An 18,989-nucleotide genomic window follows, 5' to 3' on the forward strand; every position below is an offset into this window, starting at 1 on the left:
ACAGTTAAAGCACTTGAATTTTATTCCACTTTATTTATAAGTAAAATGTTTGGGTATTTTAAACAAAAATATTATTAACATAATGTTGCTAAACCATTATTCCTAGTATAATTTATCCTATCATGATACATTAGAAGATTATTCCCTTTTTAAATCTGTAGGCAAAGATTCCAGCAGTGTTAAGATACCTTGTACATTGTGTTTCCTAGAACTGAAGAAGTTTAAAAAAAAAAGAAGGGTTGTACTTTAGATGACCTTTAAAGGTCTCTTCCAAAACAACCTATCCTTTGAAACAATCTCTGTATGTGCTGTTGGGTTTTTTGTAGTTGTTTGTTCGGTTTTTTGTTTGTTTTTGTTTTGTTTGTTTGTTTTTCTTGGTAGAATTACTGTCTTCCCTGGTTCATTAAATCTTTAAAATCGGAATTTCACATCACACTTGAGGGCAGTTACTTCTGTATTTGGTGCAGATCAAGCAGCAGACCACTCCTTAATAGTAATGCAACGTGCCTTTTTTGCAGTGCACCATCACTGTGGATTTTTGTCAGGGTTCTCCTGTGTTCCTACTGTGCAGAGATTGATTAGACAGAATCATCACCATTTGGTTTCAGTGCTTTCTATTTCCTGTAACTGTATATGGCACATCCTACAACCTTGGTACTTTGTGAAAGAGCTGTATTTGAGTGCTGTCTTACACTCATTTCCATAGACAGTATGGAAAGTATTATGGACAGATTGTTAACTGCAGCTGCCTCACCTTCTTGAGCACATTGGGCATGGTCTTCCTTTTCTCAGGGAGCAGTGGGCATCTCCAAAAAGATGTCCTAAGCATTTCTCCTTAATGGTGTCTCCACAGGCAGGTGGAAAAGGGCCTAGTTGGAGGTGTTTTTTTCCCATGTGCAATTACTCAGATTGATGCAGGTGTTCTTAATCCATGTAGAGTATTCTTGAGGTTCTGCATTGTATCGGGAGCAAAAGGAATACCCACAGAGCATCAGAACTGGGGAGACATCATTTATTTATAATTTTATTTTTTTTAAAGTCACTCTGCATTATCCTATAGAGATTCATTCTAGCTCAGTTATGGTCCTTCACCTCCTAGTATGTGCTGAATAGGTAGCTCCATGTTCCTTACACCAAAAGAAGTTTGTTTGTAATCCTCATTTAAGGTATGTTATCCACCACCTTCCATTTTCACTCCAAGCAATTGTAGAACAGAGTTTGTCTTGAGTAAAATCTGCCATTTTTATGAATCCCCTAAAAGGTAAATACAAGAAGTAGATTGCTACTCAGCATGAATAATTCTGGCAGAATCTTGCTGCTAATAGAAGTCCGGTCTTGCAGAATTTACACTCCTGTAACTGTTACATGGGTATTTGTTCTATTATATTACAAAGAAACCTAGGTCTTGCTGGGGAAGTTATTTTCTTTGAAAGAGAACAGCAATACCTTCTCTGGAAAAAAGAAAAATTCTGATATTTTACTTAATACAACTTTCAAAAATAACAGTGTTTCTCTTCTCACACTTAAACATCATACTGTGATTTTCAGGCATTATTTGACTGGGTAGACATTGCTGGAAGCAAGTTAGCATCTATGTCCCCAGTGGGAACAGATCTGGAGACAGTGAAGCAGCAAACAGAGGAACTTAAGGTATGAACTAGCAATTTATTTCCTTTATATTTCCACTGTCTGTATTTTTCTGTGTTGTGTAGTATTTTTGAGAGTCAAATGCAATTTTCATTTTCAATTTTTAGTAAAGAAGAATTTGCATGAAAATTTAAAAATATTTAGTTGCAAACTTTTCATTTTAAAACGCACTTTACTTAAAAATCTATTTCAAATTTTGGCTAGGCTACATTTTATTTTTTCTGATAGCCCAAAAATAGTTGTAGTATCAGTCATTCTCTTTCAAAAGCTATGAAGTTATTATGTGCAGAATTCTTCTGCTATGACCTTTATATTTTCTGGTTTCTAACATGAACAATTTCTTTGAGGCTCTGAGAGAAGGCCTCCAAAGCTTTGCTTCTGCCAGTAGAGCCTTTATGTAAATGCTCACACAGGTCATGACATTCCCAATACATGAGTATGGTGAAAATCAAAATTCCAGTCTAACTTGGAAACCTGTCTGCATGGATCTGTACCAAATGTGCTCCTGATGTTGGGATGCTGTTATGCCATGTTTAAAAAGCAGAGATATGTGAAGGTCAGAGAAGGTTCTTGGTTTTGTTGCTCACTTGTAGATTTTGTTGGCTGTGGGCAGGTTGTTTTATATATTTTATGATGTAATTTCAAATGAATGTGACCTTAGTTCAGAACATATGTACACAAGGTGCATTCCAACTGTTGTACCAATTGTGTGTTAAAGAGGGTGTTCTGCTAAAGAAAATTTGCTTTCTCTTCCTTTCAAGAATAATTCCATTTGCAGTTGATAGCATTATGACCATCACAACCACAAGAGCTAGAACATAGAATCATTCTATGATTCTATAATCATTACTTGTGTTTCATTTATTTCTATTATTTTTCTATTTACCATAGCAATTTAAGACAGAAGCTTATCAGCAGCAGATAGAAATGGAAAGACTGAACCATCAGGCAGAACTATTGCTAAAGAAGGCAACACAAGAGAGTGACAAGCACACTGTTCAAGACCCTCTCTCGGAGCTCAGACTATTGTGGGACAGCCTAGAAGACAAAATTATAAGTAGACAGGTACATAAGCTTGGAGGTGGGGGTTTTATTAATGGCTTCATTTTTTGTGAAAAATTCTTTGTTATGCAAAATGCTTATATTAATTTACACATTCCTTTTAGTTTGGAAGCTAAAACACCTATATATGATAGGATTTGAATTGTACAATTAGTTGAGTTTTTAAACCTTTTAAAATTTTCTTTCAGTAATGCTATATCGAATGATTATTATTTCATTTTGGTTATTTGATGATGTCTTAAGTAGCAGTTGAAAGCATGTTTATATGTGCAAAAGTAATAGTAGCAGCTGAACTGAACAATTGAATAAAATGCCATTAACTTAATATTAAACTATTTTGGTGTTATTTCCTTCAATTATCAAGCTGAGAGATGTGAAAGTGTCCTTTGAAATGTATTATTTTTTCTAAACAAAACCATTTCATGACAAAGAAAATGTGTTTAAAAGATCATGCACTAAATTGTATTTATATTGAAAATATGTTTTAAGTGATAAAAAGCTATACATCTGATGAAAGAACCTTCAATCTTTTCTGGTATGGCTTCTTCCAAGGGCAGGAATTTGAGCTTGGAATGCAAGGCTTTACAAGGGAATTGCTAACTCAGCTGTAGTTATAAAGCATTGCCTGCACTGGGTAACTGTTCCTCCCTGGTTTTTATTCTGTCTTATGTGTGGACTCTGCTCTGGATTATGGTGACTAATAGTAATGTAAGACAATTCAATTACATTGTGAAATGATTTTCTTGTTAACTTTATTTTTGCTGTAGCACAAGCTGGAAGGTGCCTTGTTGGCCTTGGGGCAGTTCCAGCATGCCCTGGATGAGTTACTGGCATGGCTGACACATACAGAAGACTTGCTGAATGAACAGAAACCCGTGGGTGGAGACCCCAAGGCTATTGAAATTGAACTTGCCAAACATCATGTATGTCATTATAAACAATATTGACCAAAATGTTCTTTTGATATTTATCTTAGGGATGAGTCTTCTAATAAAACTTCACAGTTGATAAATAATTCTCTACATATACTTTCAAGATACAGATTATAGCTGAAATGAAGGCTTGGAACAAGTAATATCTTTCCTCTTACTCCTCCACATTCCTTCCTTTCTTGAATGTGCCATGCAAGTGGCATAGGTTTTAGCTAAAAATAAACAGCTTACTCTAGATTCCATCTCTAAACACCTTTCTTTGACCTAGGGAATTCAAAACCTGAACCTACTACTCTCTCTGAAGCAATAAACTCCTTGATTAGTGCAGTTTAAGCCAGGTCTCACAAACTGCATAGCTCTTGCATATCTTTGATTCTTTCTTCCCTCTCAGAAAATAGTGATTTGTTCTGAATTCTGCAAAATTGTGTGTCAGTTGGGTTCAGCTAAGATGGAAAATGCTTCTCCAAAAATCTGTGCAAACTCCCATCTTTTTCTCTGTGTTACTTGCAACAGAGGGTTATGGTTTTTTTTTATTTGTTTGTTTGTTTTAGTATTTTTATTGATCATTGTTATTTTGGAGCCCATGTAAGAATGCTTCTGCTATGCCTTTATTTTTAGAACATCTCCTAGGAGTTTTCCCTCCCTCTATATGTAACTCTGTGCCCTTCATAATAATGTGTTCTTTCTGGGCTTGAAGATTTCAATCTAACCTGGTAATTCCTCTCCCTTTAAATTTGCCATTTAATTTTTGGCCTGCATATGATGTAAAAAGCACTCAGAGTCCATTTTGGATTTTGAGAGAATTGATTGAAATTGACAGTACACAGATAATTAAAGTATTTTCATTGTCTGTGTTAATGCAGCTCTGCAGTTTCTGAAAGCTTTTGGGTGGTCAGTTGGAACTTGAACAGAATACAGTGTCTACATACCCTATGTGACTATTGTTATAAACAGACCCTTTTAAAACAAAGTAAATAACAAAACCAGGTTCTGCTCCATGAACCTTTTATCTTCTTATCGAACGGAAGTGTTTTAACTAGTGAAGAAGCATCAAGACATCATTTGTCCGTGCTGAAGGAGTTCAGCAAAAACATGAATGAATCTACTTCCTTTTCATAATACAGAGTTTATAGGTTAGAAAGTTCACACAGTAGTACATCCTGTGGTAGCCTGTAAAAACATCTACCTCTTGAATAACTTTGGAAAGAATAGACCTTGTTCTTAGTGAGTTTCAGCAGGAAGGAAGGGATAAGATGTATCTGCTTCTTTGAATACCTTTTTTCACTTTGTTAAGAAAATAAAATAATCTGGTTCTTAGCTTAGAAGAATTAAAATAAATGTGATGTGTATTTTGTATTCAAAGTCTACTTGTGACTTGCTAATTTGTATTGTGCTCCATTTAGTTTATTTTTAAGTTTCTTTTTATTTAGATTTATATTTTTTCCATATGGTAGTACTTTGATGGAGGTGAATTTGAGTCAGATCCCATGAAAGATAGCAATCATAAACTTGAATTTCTTAGAAAGGGTTTACCATTTTCTTCCCAATCATTTTGTGTATTTCTTTTTCTGTTCTATATTAAAGCTTTTTTTTGCCCTGCCCTCCATCCTTCTGAAAACAGCATTTTTTTCCCCAAATGTACCTCTTGCCTTTTATGGTTTTTACTGTGGTTGTTGATAAGAGGTTTTCCAGCAGATGGAGGAGGTCTTTTGGTGTTACTAGTACAACCATCCCCCAGCTTTTAGCACAGGTCAAGTGTCGTGGTAGCCTGACATGATGTGAAAGGAGTTGTAGCCGTGGCAGCTGGGTTGTTGTATAGAACAGCAGGCAGACAGTATTCAAAGCAAAATCCTGTTAAAGGAAAGTATATAATAAATTTAAAAAGTGAAGAAATAATTATTCCCTAGCACTACTAAAATTCAGAAATATATGCATTCAGAAGGAATATATTATTTTTCCAAGATACAAAAATTAACTTCAGTATTTTGTCAGAATGGTTACTGTCAGAATTGCTAGTGCTTTTGATTGAAGAGGTCTAAGAGCTTTAATTTCTGATACCTGTGCTGATCCTTAACTATTGTCTTGTCCTTGGATTACAACCTGTTCAATCACTTGTGAGTGCCTTCATTCAGTAATTTACCAATATGGCCATGCTGTGTTACAATTGTAGGTACTACAAAATGATGTTTTCGCTCATCAGTCTACGGTGGAAGCTGTTAAAAAAGCAGGAAATGACCTGATTGAATCAAGTGCTGTTGAAGAAGCAAGTAATTTACGGAGCAAGTTGGAACTCCTGAATCAGCGCTGGCAAAACTTGTTGGAAAAAACAGAGCAAAGGAAACAGCAGCTGGATAGTGCCTTGATCCAGGTGAACAGGAAATGATCAAATATCAAGATAACTCAGAAAAAATGTATTTTACATGAAATACACAGATACATGTATTAGAAGTTGGCCTAAATCAAAACCATGATGCAGATGCTCCTGAATTTGGAGAAAGTTTGAATCCAGCTGTATCTTCCACAGCTGCACACTGTCCCTTACAGTGCTGATATAAAACTTCAGCTTTTGGTCTAAATGTTTGTGAAAAGTGAAATTTCTGTATAGGTGTATTATTCAGGGAAAACATTGGTCTCACAGTAGTTATTTTGACTGCTTTCATGATTTCTATTGTTTTTGTTCTTATCCTTTAGATTGAATTGAGCTAGTTTGTTTGTTTGCTTTTTCCTTTTTTTCCCCTTTAATTTCCTTTGATTATTACAAATATCTGATTAAACCAGTTGCCGATGTGCTTATGCATCAGAGCTGGTATTGGAATGGAGAACATTTAAGTTATCTCTAAAATGATGTGGTATAATTTAGGCTCAAGGTTTCCATGGTGAAGTTGAGGATCTGCAGCAATGGCTGACAGACACTGAACGTCAGCTGTTGGCATCAAAACCTGTTGGAGGCTTACCAGAAACAGCAAGAGAGCAGCTTAATTCACATATGGTAAGTATCAGTATTAGATGCTTTGCAAATTACATTTCAGGACTAACTATCTTTTAAGAGTGTTTTTTGTAAATACAGAGTGTGTTCTATATATCACAATGTCTGTACAGTGTCTTAAACAAATTTAATAGCCTTCAAAATAACACTGTTGTTTACAGTGTAGTTTAGTAGCCTGTTGGGGACATACCCAAAGCTGAACCATTATTAGTATAGAGGCAAATAAAACAACTTTTGCTTCTTTACAAAAGGTGTTTGCAGATTTTTCAGTGATTTTCCAGATTTTTTCTATTCTTCTTTTCCCTTCTGACCCCATAACTAAGTTTATGATTTTTCTAAAGTTTGAAGATTAACCTAAAAATGGCCCACATTCACTGAACCTTGACTTAAGAGATTTGATCCTTTATTCCTTATCTAACCAAAGCTGACAGTAAAGTCATCATTAGCATAGAAGTGAGAAGGACTACTGGCTTGTAGAGGCCGTGCGTTAATTAGAAATGGCAAGCTGACCAGGATGCCTGAATTATTCCCTTTCTTTTTCTTTCAAGAAACATTCTGTGGATTTCTCTGCTCCCACAGAACCATAGAGTTTAAAAAAAAGACACTTAAACTTGATCTCTTTCCTCTAAGGAGGGTGGTTCTTACTGTTCCATTTGTGTAATATCATGATGTGCTATTAGGCCAAAATAAAAGGCCAGACCTGGTGATCTGAACCTCTGAATTCCTGGCTCAGATGTAACAGTGATACTTACTGAACTGTCCTTGAACAGGAACATGCCTGACCTGACACTTCCAATTAGAATGCTGAATTGTCAAAATGTTAAAAAAAACAGACTTTTTTTTTTTGAATGATGCTAAAGATCATGGCTTATCAACATAAGGCACTTTTTTTTTCCTTCTTCTTTGTCCTCAAAAAATTTGACGGTATTTATAATTGATAGGGAAACTAATTTACAGTTTTAAAATCAGTTAAGACAGGAAACTAGATCCAAACACAAATACTCCTGTGGTTTTGAATTCCTATAATCCTTTTCTTTTTGTCACAAAGAAAAAACAAAAAAGGAAAAAAAATAGGTGGTGGGGGTTTTTTTTCCCCTGTGAGAATGGACTGTAATCATGATTCCCTGAAAGTCAGTGACAATCTTTCCTTTTTTCATCCTGCACTTAGGTCAAGATGCAAAAATTTTCCATGGAAACTTCAGGATTTTCTTTTAGTACATTCTTTACTATGCAAATTTTCTACACATACCATGTTTACAGACTGATTAGTTAAAGGGCCTTTAAATTCAATGTTATAGTCAGAACAAGTCTGACTGTCCCCAGTAATATGCACTCCAGGGTACAATCCCTCCCCAACTGTACATGTACATTTTAGCAGGATGTTACTGTCCTGGTGGCCATCTGCAGGCACTGACTTGCTGTCAACCCTTAAAGCACAGAACTTTATTTCCTTTTGGTTAAACCTTAGTACACATGTGCAGATATGTGTAAATTCCCTCTCTCTCCTTTTATTTTTTAATTTTTTACTGAAACGTTGAGGCCACTTCTCATGTTGTCTACTACAGTCCAAATTCAAACTTGGCTTTAAGTGATTAGAGCCAGCTGTGTTAATTACTGATGTGAAACTGAAGGAGAAAGTTTTGCACTACATTTTGATTTGTTCCTCTTTGGAAATAATGTGATGAAGCATGTTCTTTAGTATAAGGCCTGCTTCCACAGATATGAATAAAAGATATGAATAAAAGAACCTCAGCTATAATTGGTTCACAAATGAGTTGAGATTGGGCTGCCTTTCCAGTTTAAGCAGCTCCAGGAAAACAAAAGATCTGAAGAAACATTACAGGATACCAGTAGAAAAGGGGCTTAAAAAGACACCTTTTTAGCTCTTCCAGTGCTGCTCAGTCCGTCTCTCTCCTTTTCTTAAAACAGTCATTGTTTTCAGTTTCTTCCTGAAGTAGTAGGAGGCAGCAGAATAGGGTACACTACTTTCCATAGTTCTCAGTAAGAAAACAAAGAAGCTTTCTGTTGTGTCAAAATCTTAAGCTCATGAATGGACCTGCTTCTTGCTTTGCCCTCCTGCGTGGTCAGGTGCACAGGAGGGCACAGTGCCCTGTGTACAGTATCTCTTAACCGCAAAAGAAGTGTTTGGTTTAGGCTCTTGTCTTGAGAATGAGAGGAAAAAGTACTTTTCTTCTTATTTGCAAGGCACTTATTCCTCATCTCCTTGTGAAGATGTTCCTCATTTGTGAATCTGCAGCAACTGTTTTGGTACATTTTGATTTGCCTGTTACCAACACTGACCATGCCTTTTTGAGTCAGACAGATGCATGGGAGCTCCCAGACTTTTGCCAGCTTACCTTTAGCATGATTTAAAAAGCATAATTATTAGAATAGTTAACAGGTAAAACATGTTCCCATTATTATTACAGCTTTCTTTTAATGTCTGAAATGCCTTCAGTGCTCATGCCTGGCAAGTGAAGGAAGATACTTGACAATGTACAATAAACGACCCCTCCCAGGCTGTCCCACCCACTTTTGAAGTGTACTGGATAGGTCTGGACTTCCAGCACACTGTGTAATGCTGACACTTCTTGTGTTTTGGATACAGATGAACTTTAAACCTACCAAGTTCTAGCAACTCTTCTTCAATAAGTGCATAGTACTTTGCCAATCTTTGAATCTCAAAGAAGACATTGACAGACAATACAAGTTTTCATTTCCTGAGGAACTGTGTCCCTCATTTTCTCATTTGGCTTTTTATGAATTACATGTGTTTCCTTTGTTAGTCTTAATCATACCTGCTAAATGTTGGGGGAGGAATAAATATTATACAGGAATTTATAAGGAGTATTGAATTTCTACCTTATTATTTCTGGTCCTTTCTTTATTTAGGAACTTTGTGCTGCCTTTGAGGCTAAAGAAGAGACATACAAGTGTCTAATGCAGAAAGGCCAGCAGATGCTTGCAAGATGCCCAGAGTCGGCTGAAACAAACGTTGAGCAGGACATAAATAACTTAAAAGAAAAATGGGAATCCGTGCAAACAAAACTCAGTGAAAGAAAAGTAAGTGTTTTTACATAAAAATTGAAGTGTAAATCATGCATTTAAGTGTGTTAATGATCAGTCTTTTTATGGATGCACATGTGCCTCATTTTTTACATTTAAAATCAGTTGTAGAGACTAGCATAATTCAGTAATATGTTTAGAAAGTACTGAGGAAAATAAGATTCAAGAAGTTAATTATCCATAACTGGGGAGGAGTATGGTGAGAATGGCACAAGTCTGTTCCACAGAAATATATTAACTGATAGTGTTAATGCTTATTTGATAGGAGTAGGGGTTTTATGGGTTTTATTGCAGTAATCGTAGACATGAGAGACTGAATGGTCCTTCAAGTTGATCTCCTCCTCAGTACAGAATTGCTGTGTTAATTTTCCTAGATTTTAGCTGTTTTTTCTTAAAATTCCCAAACACTTGGCCTTTTACTGTTTACTTCAAGTGCCTACCTTCTGTTCTAACGGAACAATGGCATGATTTCACTGATATGCAAGATACGTTTTCTTGTTATTAGTTTCATGTGGCTTTCATTCCTTTGTGAAATATAGGCCACTTGTTCTAACTCAATCAAACAAAAAGAATACCCATGATTGCAAACAGAGAAACTCTCTGTACAGCACTGATAAGTATTAAGCACAAATATTTAACTCACAACTTAGCTGTATTTTGAAGTTATAGTGCTGATGTAAGGTAATAATAAAGTAAAAATGACAAACAAATTAATACCCAATATAAGCACTTCTTGCAGGAAGCTGTAAGGTTGGAGTGCTCAGTGAGGTCAGCAGTGTAAATGTTTGAAAATCTCTGACTGCTGTCTCATGGGCAACAAAATTCTGTATCCCAAATTAGTTTCTCTTTGGGCAACCAAAATGACAATTGGACTTTATTAAAAAGAAGTGCTCTCGGAAAACTTATTCTTCATTAAGTGCAAAAGAATAAATTTGATGACCTACTTGATGCTCTTCCAAGTGTACTATCACCTTAGATTTCTGAAATTCTACTGGTTTTGCATTGAACTTGGTAAATCCAAATGTCCCATTTGGATTAAATAGTAGGAAATATGTTCTAATGTGGAAAAATTAATCTTGATACTAGGTGCAGTATTTTCTATTCATCTGTTATACGTAATGTTGCTCCAACTCCTGTCTTCATCTCCTTGAATATGCTTGAATATAGGGTGTTACTTTTAAACTCAGAAATTTTGGATTGGAAAAGTGTTTTAAAATGCTAAAGTAAAATGGTTTACTCCAAAGTGCTGAACTAAAATGGTTTCCTTGGCTGTAGCCCGTGCACAATATCAGCCTCTAATAAAGTATGACCTGTCTTTACAGACCAAACTGGAAGAAGCCCTCAATTTAGCAATGGAGTTCCACAACTCACTTCAAGATTTCATCAACTGGCTTACTCAGGCTGAGCAGACTCTAACTGCAGCTTCTCGGCCAAGTCTTATCTTGGACACTGTCTTATTTCAAATTGATGAACACAAGGTATGTAAAGAAACAGATGTGTAATGTTTTTCTCCCACTCTGTGGAGATACTGTAACAATGTCCAAATGAACCCTATAATGCTGGCACTCAGAGAAACATTTCATTTGTTTTAAAATTGTGTTTTGTAGTCTTTCTCACTACATCATTCTTTATCAGACTGGGTTTTTTCAGTGTTTACCCAACACAGTACTCAGTAATTTTTACCCTTTTTTTCCAAGGTTTTTGCCACAGAAGTGAACTCTCATCGAGATCAGGTCATAGAGCTGGACAAAACTGGAACCCATTTGAAATATTTCAGCCAGAAACAGGACGTTGTCCTTATTAAGAATCTGCTGATTAGTGTACAGAGTCGATGGGAAAAAGTAGTCCAACGCTTAGTTGAAAGAGGAAGAGCTTTGGATGATGCAAGGAAAAGAGCCAAACAGGTAATGGGACAACAGCTGTTATGCAGCTCTTTGAACTTAGTTGTAATTGCATCCAGATTCTTGAAGAATATGATGCTTTAAAGCACTTACAAAGCAAGCCTGGGTTTAGTGTAACAGACAGTGTTGAGTTAGTGGAGCGAATTCTGTGATTCAATCCCAGAGCACTTCATTTGGGAGGTGAAAGCATCATTTTCAACCCAAGCAGTGACTTCTGTCTGCAGTATAGGATAGTCTGAAAAAAGTTACAGTATGGATTCCAGATGTGTATTAGTGCCATCTGTATTCAAAAAGAAGTTTCATAATCAACCCTGTATGTTTTAAAGAATGTGATGAACCCTTTTCACTAATCTCTGGGAGTATTCCTTAGCATTTTCTTCTTGGGTCTATGTTCTGTCCTGATTATACTCATCACTCAATCTCTTATGTTAGTTACTAGACCAATATCTTCTGTGTGGTAAGATATCTCTATTTATTTCCTTATAAACATGGAGAGGTTGTTTTTTGGGTGTAGGGGGGCTGTTCTCACAGTTTTCTTTATTTGGGAGCGTCCGTATTGTTTCCCTCAACGAGGCACATAAGTGATAAGATGCAAAATGTATGAGAGGAATGTAAGCTGTTTCAATATCAATAGTAAGTTCTAGCTCCTTTCTATTCAAGGGAACGTGATCATTCAAGATTTGGTGATGTTCACAGCTAAACCACGTTCCAATGTTCACCACTACCACCACTGAGTTCACAGAGCAAGAACTTCTCTGGGCAATGAATTAGCCCATAAGCCAGTCACGTTTCTTATTTTCCAGCAGTTTCTCTTGTTCATTCACACACTCAGCAGTTCTGCAATGAGATGGGTTTCATCTCAATATGCATTTACAAAGCTGAATACAGTGTTAAGATGACCACTGTGTGTGTGGAGTGTGAAAGGAGTACTGAAGGCTCTGGTGTCAAGGCCTAATCAACAGTCCTGAACAACAGTGTCTTAGATGCTTTGAAAGGTTTCTGAACTAGTTTCTTATGCTCCATGTATAGGCAGCCCAGGGAAGAAGAATTTTCAAGAGAGAGAGAAATGACCAGCTTTGAAAAATCAACACCCAAACGGGTGACACTTTGTGAAAGCTGGTTGAATCTTTACTTTTTCCCTGCTTCCTTCCCTGAAGTGATCTTTTCTTTGAAACAGGAAAGAAGATCAAAAATCTGTTCCTTGCTCATCAAGATAGCATTTGATATAATGAGAGCTTTTATGAGAGTTACAGGGGACATCTTGGGCAGTCATCCAGATGGAAGCTTTCCCCAGTGATTTACTGCCATGGTCCCATATAAGCAATAGCTAAGCCCTGTTCTTTCTGTATTTACTATCCATTACTAAAACTGTAGAAATCTAAATGACCAACACATCGACAGGTATGACCAGTATGTGTCTGACAGATACATATGATATGTGCACATCATGTAGATTAAAGGTTGTTAACTCACTTGGTGAAGGGAGACTACTACACAGTGGGCACTTGGCTAGACCGGTTCTGTTCAAGAGACCAGGGAGAAAAAACCATAAAATTTTGTCTAAGTTTGCCAATCTTGATTGAGGTTTAATGATTTTGGACTGTTTCATGAACCAGTTAATTTTAAAGTCTATGCAAATCTGATTTTCCTTTAGTTTCATGAAGCCTGGCATAAACTTATGGAATGGCTGGAAGAATCAGAGAAATCTCTGGACTCAGATCTTGAAATTGCAAATGACCCTGACAAAATAAAGATGCAGCTTGCACAGCATAAGGTGAGTCATGACACATAAAATGCCCAGGGAAATGTAGTAAGTCTTTTGGCCTTGTACTGTTCAATCATCAAAGAAAGTAGATTTGTGGCCTCACTGCAATGGGGTGTTTATTCACATCAAGTTAAATGATGTTTTAACAGGGTATGAATGAAAAGAACTTTTCACAGAACCTGATATGTGAGGGAATGGTTAAAAATGAAGAAGAAAGAATGATACAGCGCCATGGAAACTTTACCATTTCAGAATAGGGATCTCTGAAGAGGCTTTCTTTAAGTTCTTAAACCTAAAATTTACTGTCCACTTACTTGGGTTGAGATTTTTCTTTTAATCCTGCAGGACAAATTCAAAAGTGAAAAAAAAAACCTTAATCAAGTATTTTGATTGGCAGTTGTTTTTTATGTCAAGTGGAAATATTAACGAAATCCCCTAGAAAACACTGTGAAAGTATTAGAGCAAATACTGCTCCATATTTCTCTTTATTGGATTCAAAATTCTGAAAACATCTTTTCAGAAATTCAGCTGTGAATATGTAAAAATCTCTCTCATTCACTTGGCTTTTCAAACTTTATAATGTAAAGCTCTGTAATTTTATCAGACACAGAGCAAAAGCAAAGACAGAACTAGACTTTACTTCATTTTGACTTCTTTAAAATGCCTAGAATAATATATTTAGGATCAAGTAGATGACTGGTAGGATCTTCAGAGATATGATTGTGTCTTAAGATTTCTCTTGGGACGGTTTCATTAAACACTAGAGTCATACAATTTTCTAAATTTTGGCATATATTTTCTTTTTATGTCAGTTTTATTGTTCTCCATTTACTCCTATTTTTTTTATTTCACAATATCCTGAGGGGTTTGCAAATCTAATTTTTTCTTTTCACTGTAACTTCTGGTGATTTTTTTTACCTGTGACAAATATTGTCATGTATAATAATGACTTCATCAGTCTGCTTGATTTTTTTTTATCATCTCTCAGGTTGCAGGATGTGTTGTTTATCAGCCAGGAAAATATTCTCCTTTAATATAGTAAGAGCTGGCAGTTGGTCAAGCAAAAATAATTTTACCTGTGTCTGCTGTTAAAAACCTTTAGATAAAACCTACATTAACATTCTGTTATGCAAACTCTGCAATTTCAGTTAGTTTTGGGATTGCTGCTGTTGCCAGAATTTGAAGTCAGTGATCTGAACTGGCAGGGGGGGATCTTGCTGTTATGATAGTCTGAGTCTTACTAATCTTCTAATCCTTTCACTCCTCTCTTTTCTTTACATATTCAAATTCCTCACTAGTATGGTCAGCACTGTGACTTTGCTTTGAGGTTTTCAGGACTCTCTACCTGTATTTTCATCCCATCTTCAGAAATGTTAAACCTGATAAACTTGACATGTGCTTTATACCTACAGCAATACATTTTATGAGACCAAGCTTCCTCAAATGGACTGGCAGACTCATCACTTCTGTCACTGATATATTTTCTTCAGTTTCTTTCATGTAAAAAGCCTGCAGAGCATTACGGCTTGAATCTCATTAAGGAATGGGATGAAATTGGTACAGACACATAAGGATTGAAACTGGTGATCTGGAGAAAAAAGATGAATGTGTGTGAGAGAGGGAGTTTGGTGAACTTTGTGCCTTTAAACTTCAAACAACCACCCTCTCAAGAAATCAACTCAATTGTTTTTTAATGAGTTGTCAAACCTCCCAACACTGCAACATCCTTCCTTGTATTTTGAGTCTTTTCCTTCCACTCCCACATATACTCCGAGTCTGTCTTTGTCTTTTCTGTCCAGCCTTGAAGGTTTCCTTGCTCCATTTAGTTAAGGATTTTGCTATCCCATCTGAATGTGTGCTGTAAGCAATTATTTGGACTCGCTCTTTGCCAGTCATTACTGCCAAAAAAAAAGTCCCTGAAAAAGAAAAGCCAAGATAATATGTTTTCTCTCTCACTCATATCTAGCATGTTGCCAGGGACTTTTGGGGGTTATTCATAGTCTGTTTATTGGAATTTTTTTCTCATTTTTAGGAGTCAGGAATGGAAAAACCCGCACTAGGTCACCCAATCCATTCCTGTGCTAATGCTGATGTTCTTACAGAACATTTATATGAATCTGGCTAATTTTATCTCTGTGTGCCCATCTTCCTTAGAAGGAAGGTACCTAGCTGAACAAAAATTTCAGTAATTAACTTACCTATCTGTTCCTGGCAGCTTAAACCAAAGTCTACTCTCAGTTATACCTGAAGTCAAATGAAAGTAGATATGGTTTAGTCTCAGGGAATGAATTAACTGCAACCCTTTGCCATCTTTAGATCTGTTTTTTCTGTATGATCCTTCTGTGGCAGCAATTTAATTGTGTTTCCTTGTGCAAACCTAGTAACATTGTGTAGTGTTAAGTAGTTTAAAACCCCATCAAAGAAAACAAGCATAGACATATTGTTTGTATTGAAGGAACTGTTATAAAAAACTGGTTATTTTGAAAATTGTATTTATTTTTACTGTAGTCCTAGTTTGAAAATTATGTTTTTTCTTAAAGTTTTTTTCTTGTTTTATATGAGGAACATTAAAGAATAGTAAGGAAATACTAAATTACAAAACAAATATTGCTTCTTTGGTAACAAAAAAACCTGAAAATATTTGATGCTGTATATAAGGGTTTTCTAAAGCAAACCTGTGATTCTAACTGATTCCCTACTAGCACTTCATGTAGGTGTGAAATATAACATTTCAAGCATTGCTGCAATTTAAAAACTGCCTTTTTGGGCTGGTGCTGTCTTTTGCCAGTGTTCCTTCATTTAATTATTTACTCTGTCAGTCAGTTAATTCTTGTGTGGTATCAGATGAACTGTGTTTCTTGTGCTCTTCTGTGCCTGTGAAAAGCTTCCAGAGAATCTGTGCAAAAGGAGCTGGCAGAGCTGGCAGGCAGACTCTGTCACTGTCGTTGTGCAAGGTTCTGGGGCACAGAAACCTGCTTTGATTTTTACTTCTAGCACAGATTGAATTATTTGGATGTTTCCTGACTGCTGCTTCTGCTCAGAGGTTTCCCAGCTTGTCCATGTTGAGCTAAACTAGAATAACCTTTGTAGCTCTTGGGGAGCTTTACAAGTGCCTTGAAATCCTAGTTTGTAAGACTGTAGTGCAAAGAATGCTCAATTAATGGCTCCCAAAGTAGCAGTTCTTTCACATCCTTCTGACTACTAGGCTGAAATTTGGGAATACTGTGGTAGGACAGGAATCATTGCCCTCACTGAAGGAGGGATTTTCCCAAAGTTGTTCCAGTAAGCAGAGAGCTACATTTCCAGAGAAGGACAAAAAGCAGGGCTCTCCTAGTGTCAAGCCCCAGGTGCACTGTGGCACTAGCATAGAAATTTAGCAGTAAGTTTAAATTATTATAGCAGCAACATTTACAATTTATGTTGCAAATAGTCTGTCAAAAATGAATTAACAATGGCCTGTAAGTAGTTAATGATATATGGATATTTTCTTTTTTTTTTCCCCATATATATATATATAGGAATTCCAGAAATCTCTTGGTGCCAAACATTCTGTGTATGATACCACAAATAGGACTGGACGTTCCTTGAAAGAGAAAACCACCTTGGCTGATGACAATTTGAAACTTGATGACATGCTGAGTGAACTAAGAGATAAATGGGATACAATTTGTGGAAAGTCAGTGGAAAGGTAAGTGAAACTCAACTAATTATTCATCAAATAAGAAAAAGGCTTCTATTTTTGGAATTTGTTGTGTAAAAGTAGAACCAGAGTGGCTAGCTTGTTTGATAATTAAGAATGCCAAAGCAGTAAAATACAGCAAATGCATACTTTACTAATGGTACTGTAGAAGAGCAGGGGAGGAAATGGAAGGAAAAGCCCTTTAAAAAGGAAAACTTGATTTGAAGTTTTCTGGAGGTACTGGTCAACAACCAGCTGATTATGAGCCAGTGTGTGCCCAGGTGGCCAAGAAGGCCAGTGGCATCCTGGCCTGTATCAGCAATAGTGTGACCAGCAGGACCAGGACAGTGATTGTCCCCCTGTACTCTGCACTGCTGAGGCCACACCTCAAATCCTGTGTGCAGTTCTGGGCCCCTCACTATGAGAAAGAAGTTGAGAGGCTGGAGTGAGTCCAGGGAAGGGCAGTGGAGCTGGGGAAGGTCTGGAGCACAAATCTGATGAGGAGTGGCTTAGGGAGCTGGGTTTGTTTAGCCTGGAAAAAAGGAGGCTCAGGGGATACTCTATTGCTCTCTACAAGGGCCTGAAAGGAGGCTGTACCCAGGTGAGATTGGTCTCTTCTCCCAGGCAACAAATGACAGCATGAGAGGAAACTGCCTCAAATTGCACCAAAAGAGGTTTAGGTTGAATTTTAGGAAAAATTTCTTCTCTGAAAGGGTTGTGGAGCATTGAAACAGACTGCCCAAGGAAGTAGTTGAGTCACCATCCCTGGAAGTGTTCAAAAGGCTGGTGCATGTAGCACCTGGGGACATGATGTAGTGGTGCTGGGATAGTGGTTGGACTCAATGATCTTACCAGTCTTTTCCAACCATAACACTTCCATGATTCTATTATTTTATGCTGAAAATATTTTCCTGAAGTGTGTAAATGATTATTTTATCTGTGTGTGGTTGTTTGGCTTTTTTTCTCATCTCAGACAAAATAAACTGGAGGAAGCCCTGATATTTTCAGGACAGTTTACTGATGCTCTGCAAGCTCTCATTGACTGGTTATACAAAATTGAACCTCAACTAGCAGAAGACCAACCAGTACATGGAGACATCGATTTAGTAATGAACCTGATTGACAACCACAAGGTAGTTCCAAAAATACTGTTTTTTAATTACTGGATTGCTCATAAGTGTAACATTTTAATAATATCTTTATCTTTCACTATTCTGTAATTTTTGGAAATATGTAATAGTTTTGTAACACAAATGTAGACAACAATGGAAAATGCTATAAAACATACATGAAAGAGGACAACTCTTAGTGACTCATTAATACTAGTTAGCACTGAGATATTCTATTTTATTGTGCTGCCCTGTGTATTTATTAATATCATGTCATAAATCACAAATACGCATTTGCAAATGTGGGTCTAGGGGCAAGAGATGGCGGAAATTATTTTACTGGAAAACTCTGGGGCAGACAACTCTTTTTCAGTCCATCTGCTAACTAAATGTCCCGTGCACTTATCCTGACTACAGCAGCCTTTCAGACCTGTGGGGCTGCTATATATTTATTGAGAAAATTAATTACAGTGCTGAAGTTATGCATAGATTTCAACTAGACCATGGCCCAGGGAGCTTGTCTTGGAAACCTGCAGTATTATGTTATTGAAGTGGTTTTGGATGTGGGAACAAGTAGGAGATGTTGGACTCTGCCTCAATCCCAGTTTTGCAGTTCAGTATGTCAGAAGAAATGGCTGCTGAAGTTACTTGTATTGCAAAGGTGACACATATGCAGAACTCTGCAGCCTGGAAAGATTAAGAGGTGAAGGTCCCTCTGTTCATCCACCTGTGACTTTCAGTATCTCATCTCCACTAAGTACAAGATTTTGGGCCTCAAAAAAAAAAAAAAGTGTTTGGAAACATAGGTTGTCTATAAAAATTAGCCTGCACAATGCTTCAGT

General features: G+C 36.7%; 1 protein-coding gene across 5 annotated transcripts in view; it reads left to right on the forward strand.

Moving 5' to 3' along the window:
- Window positions 1-18,989, forward strand: part of DST (dystonin) — a 288,925-nt gene that overhangs the window by 247,464 nt on the left and 22,472 nt on the right. For all 5 annotated transcript variants that reach the window (XM_053974362.1, XM_053974363.1, XM_053974357.1 and 2 more), the window contains 11 exons: window positions 1,549-1,650; window positions 2,539-2,712; window positions 3,477-3,632; window positions 5,812-6,009; window positions 6,502-6,630; window positions 9,520-9,690; window positions 11,016-11,171; window positions 11,391-11,597; window positions 13,249-13,368; window positions 16,878-17,047; window positions 18,012-18,171. In XM_053974362.1, coding sequence (XP_053830337.1) covers window positions 1,549-1,650; window positions 2,539-2,712; window positions 3,477-3,632; window positions 5,812-6,009; window positions 6,502-6,630; window positions 9,520-9,690; window positions 11,016-11,171; window positions 11,391-11,597; window positions 13,249-13,368; window positions 16,878-17,047; window positions 18,012-18,171 — 1,743 coding nt within the window. The remainder of the gene's footprint in view (window positions 1-1,548; window positions 1,651-2,538; window positions 2,713-3,476; window positions 3,633-5,811; window positions 6,010-6,501; window positions 6,631-9,519; window positions 9,691-11,015; window positions 11,172-11,390; window positions 11,598-13,248; window positions 13,369-16,877; window positions 17,048-18,011; window positions 18,172-18,989) is intronic.

The sequence above is a fragment of the Vidua macroura genome, chromosome 3 (genome assembly GCF_024509145.1).
Source record: "Vidua macroura isolate BioBank_ID:100142 chromosome 3, ASM2450914v1, whole genome shotgun sequence".
NCBI classification, from domain to species: Eukaryota; Metazoa; Chordata; class Aves; order Passeriformes; family Viduidae; genus Vidua; species Vidua macroura.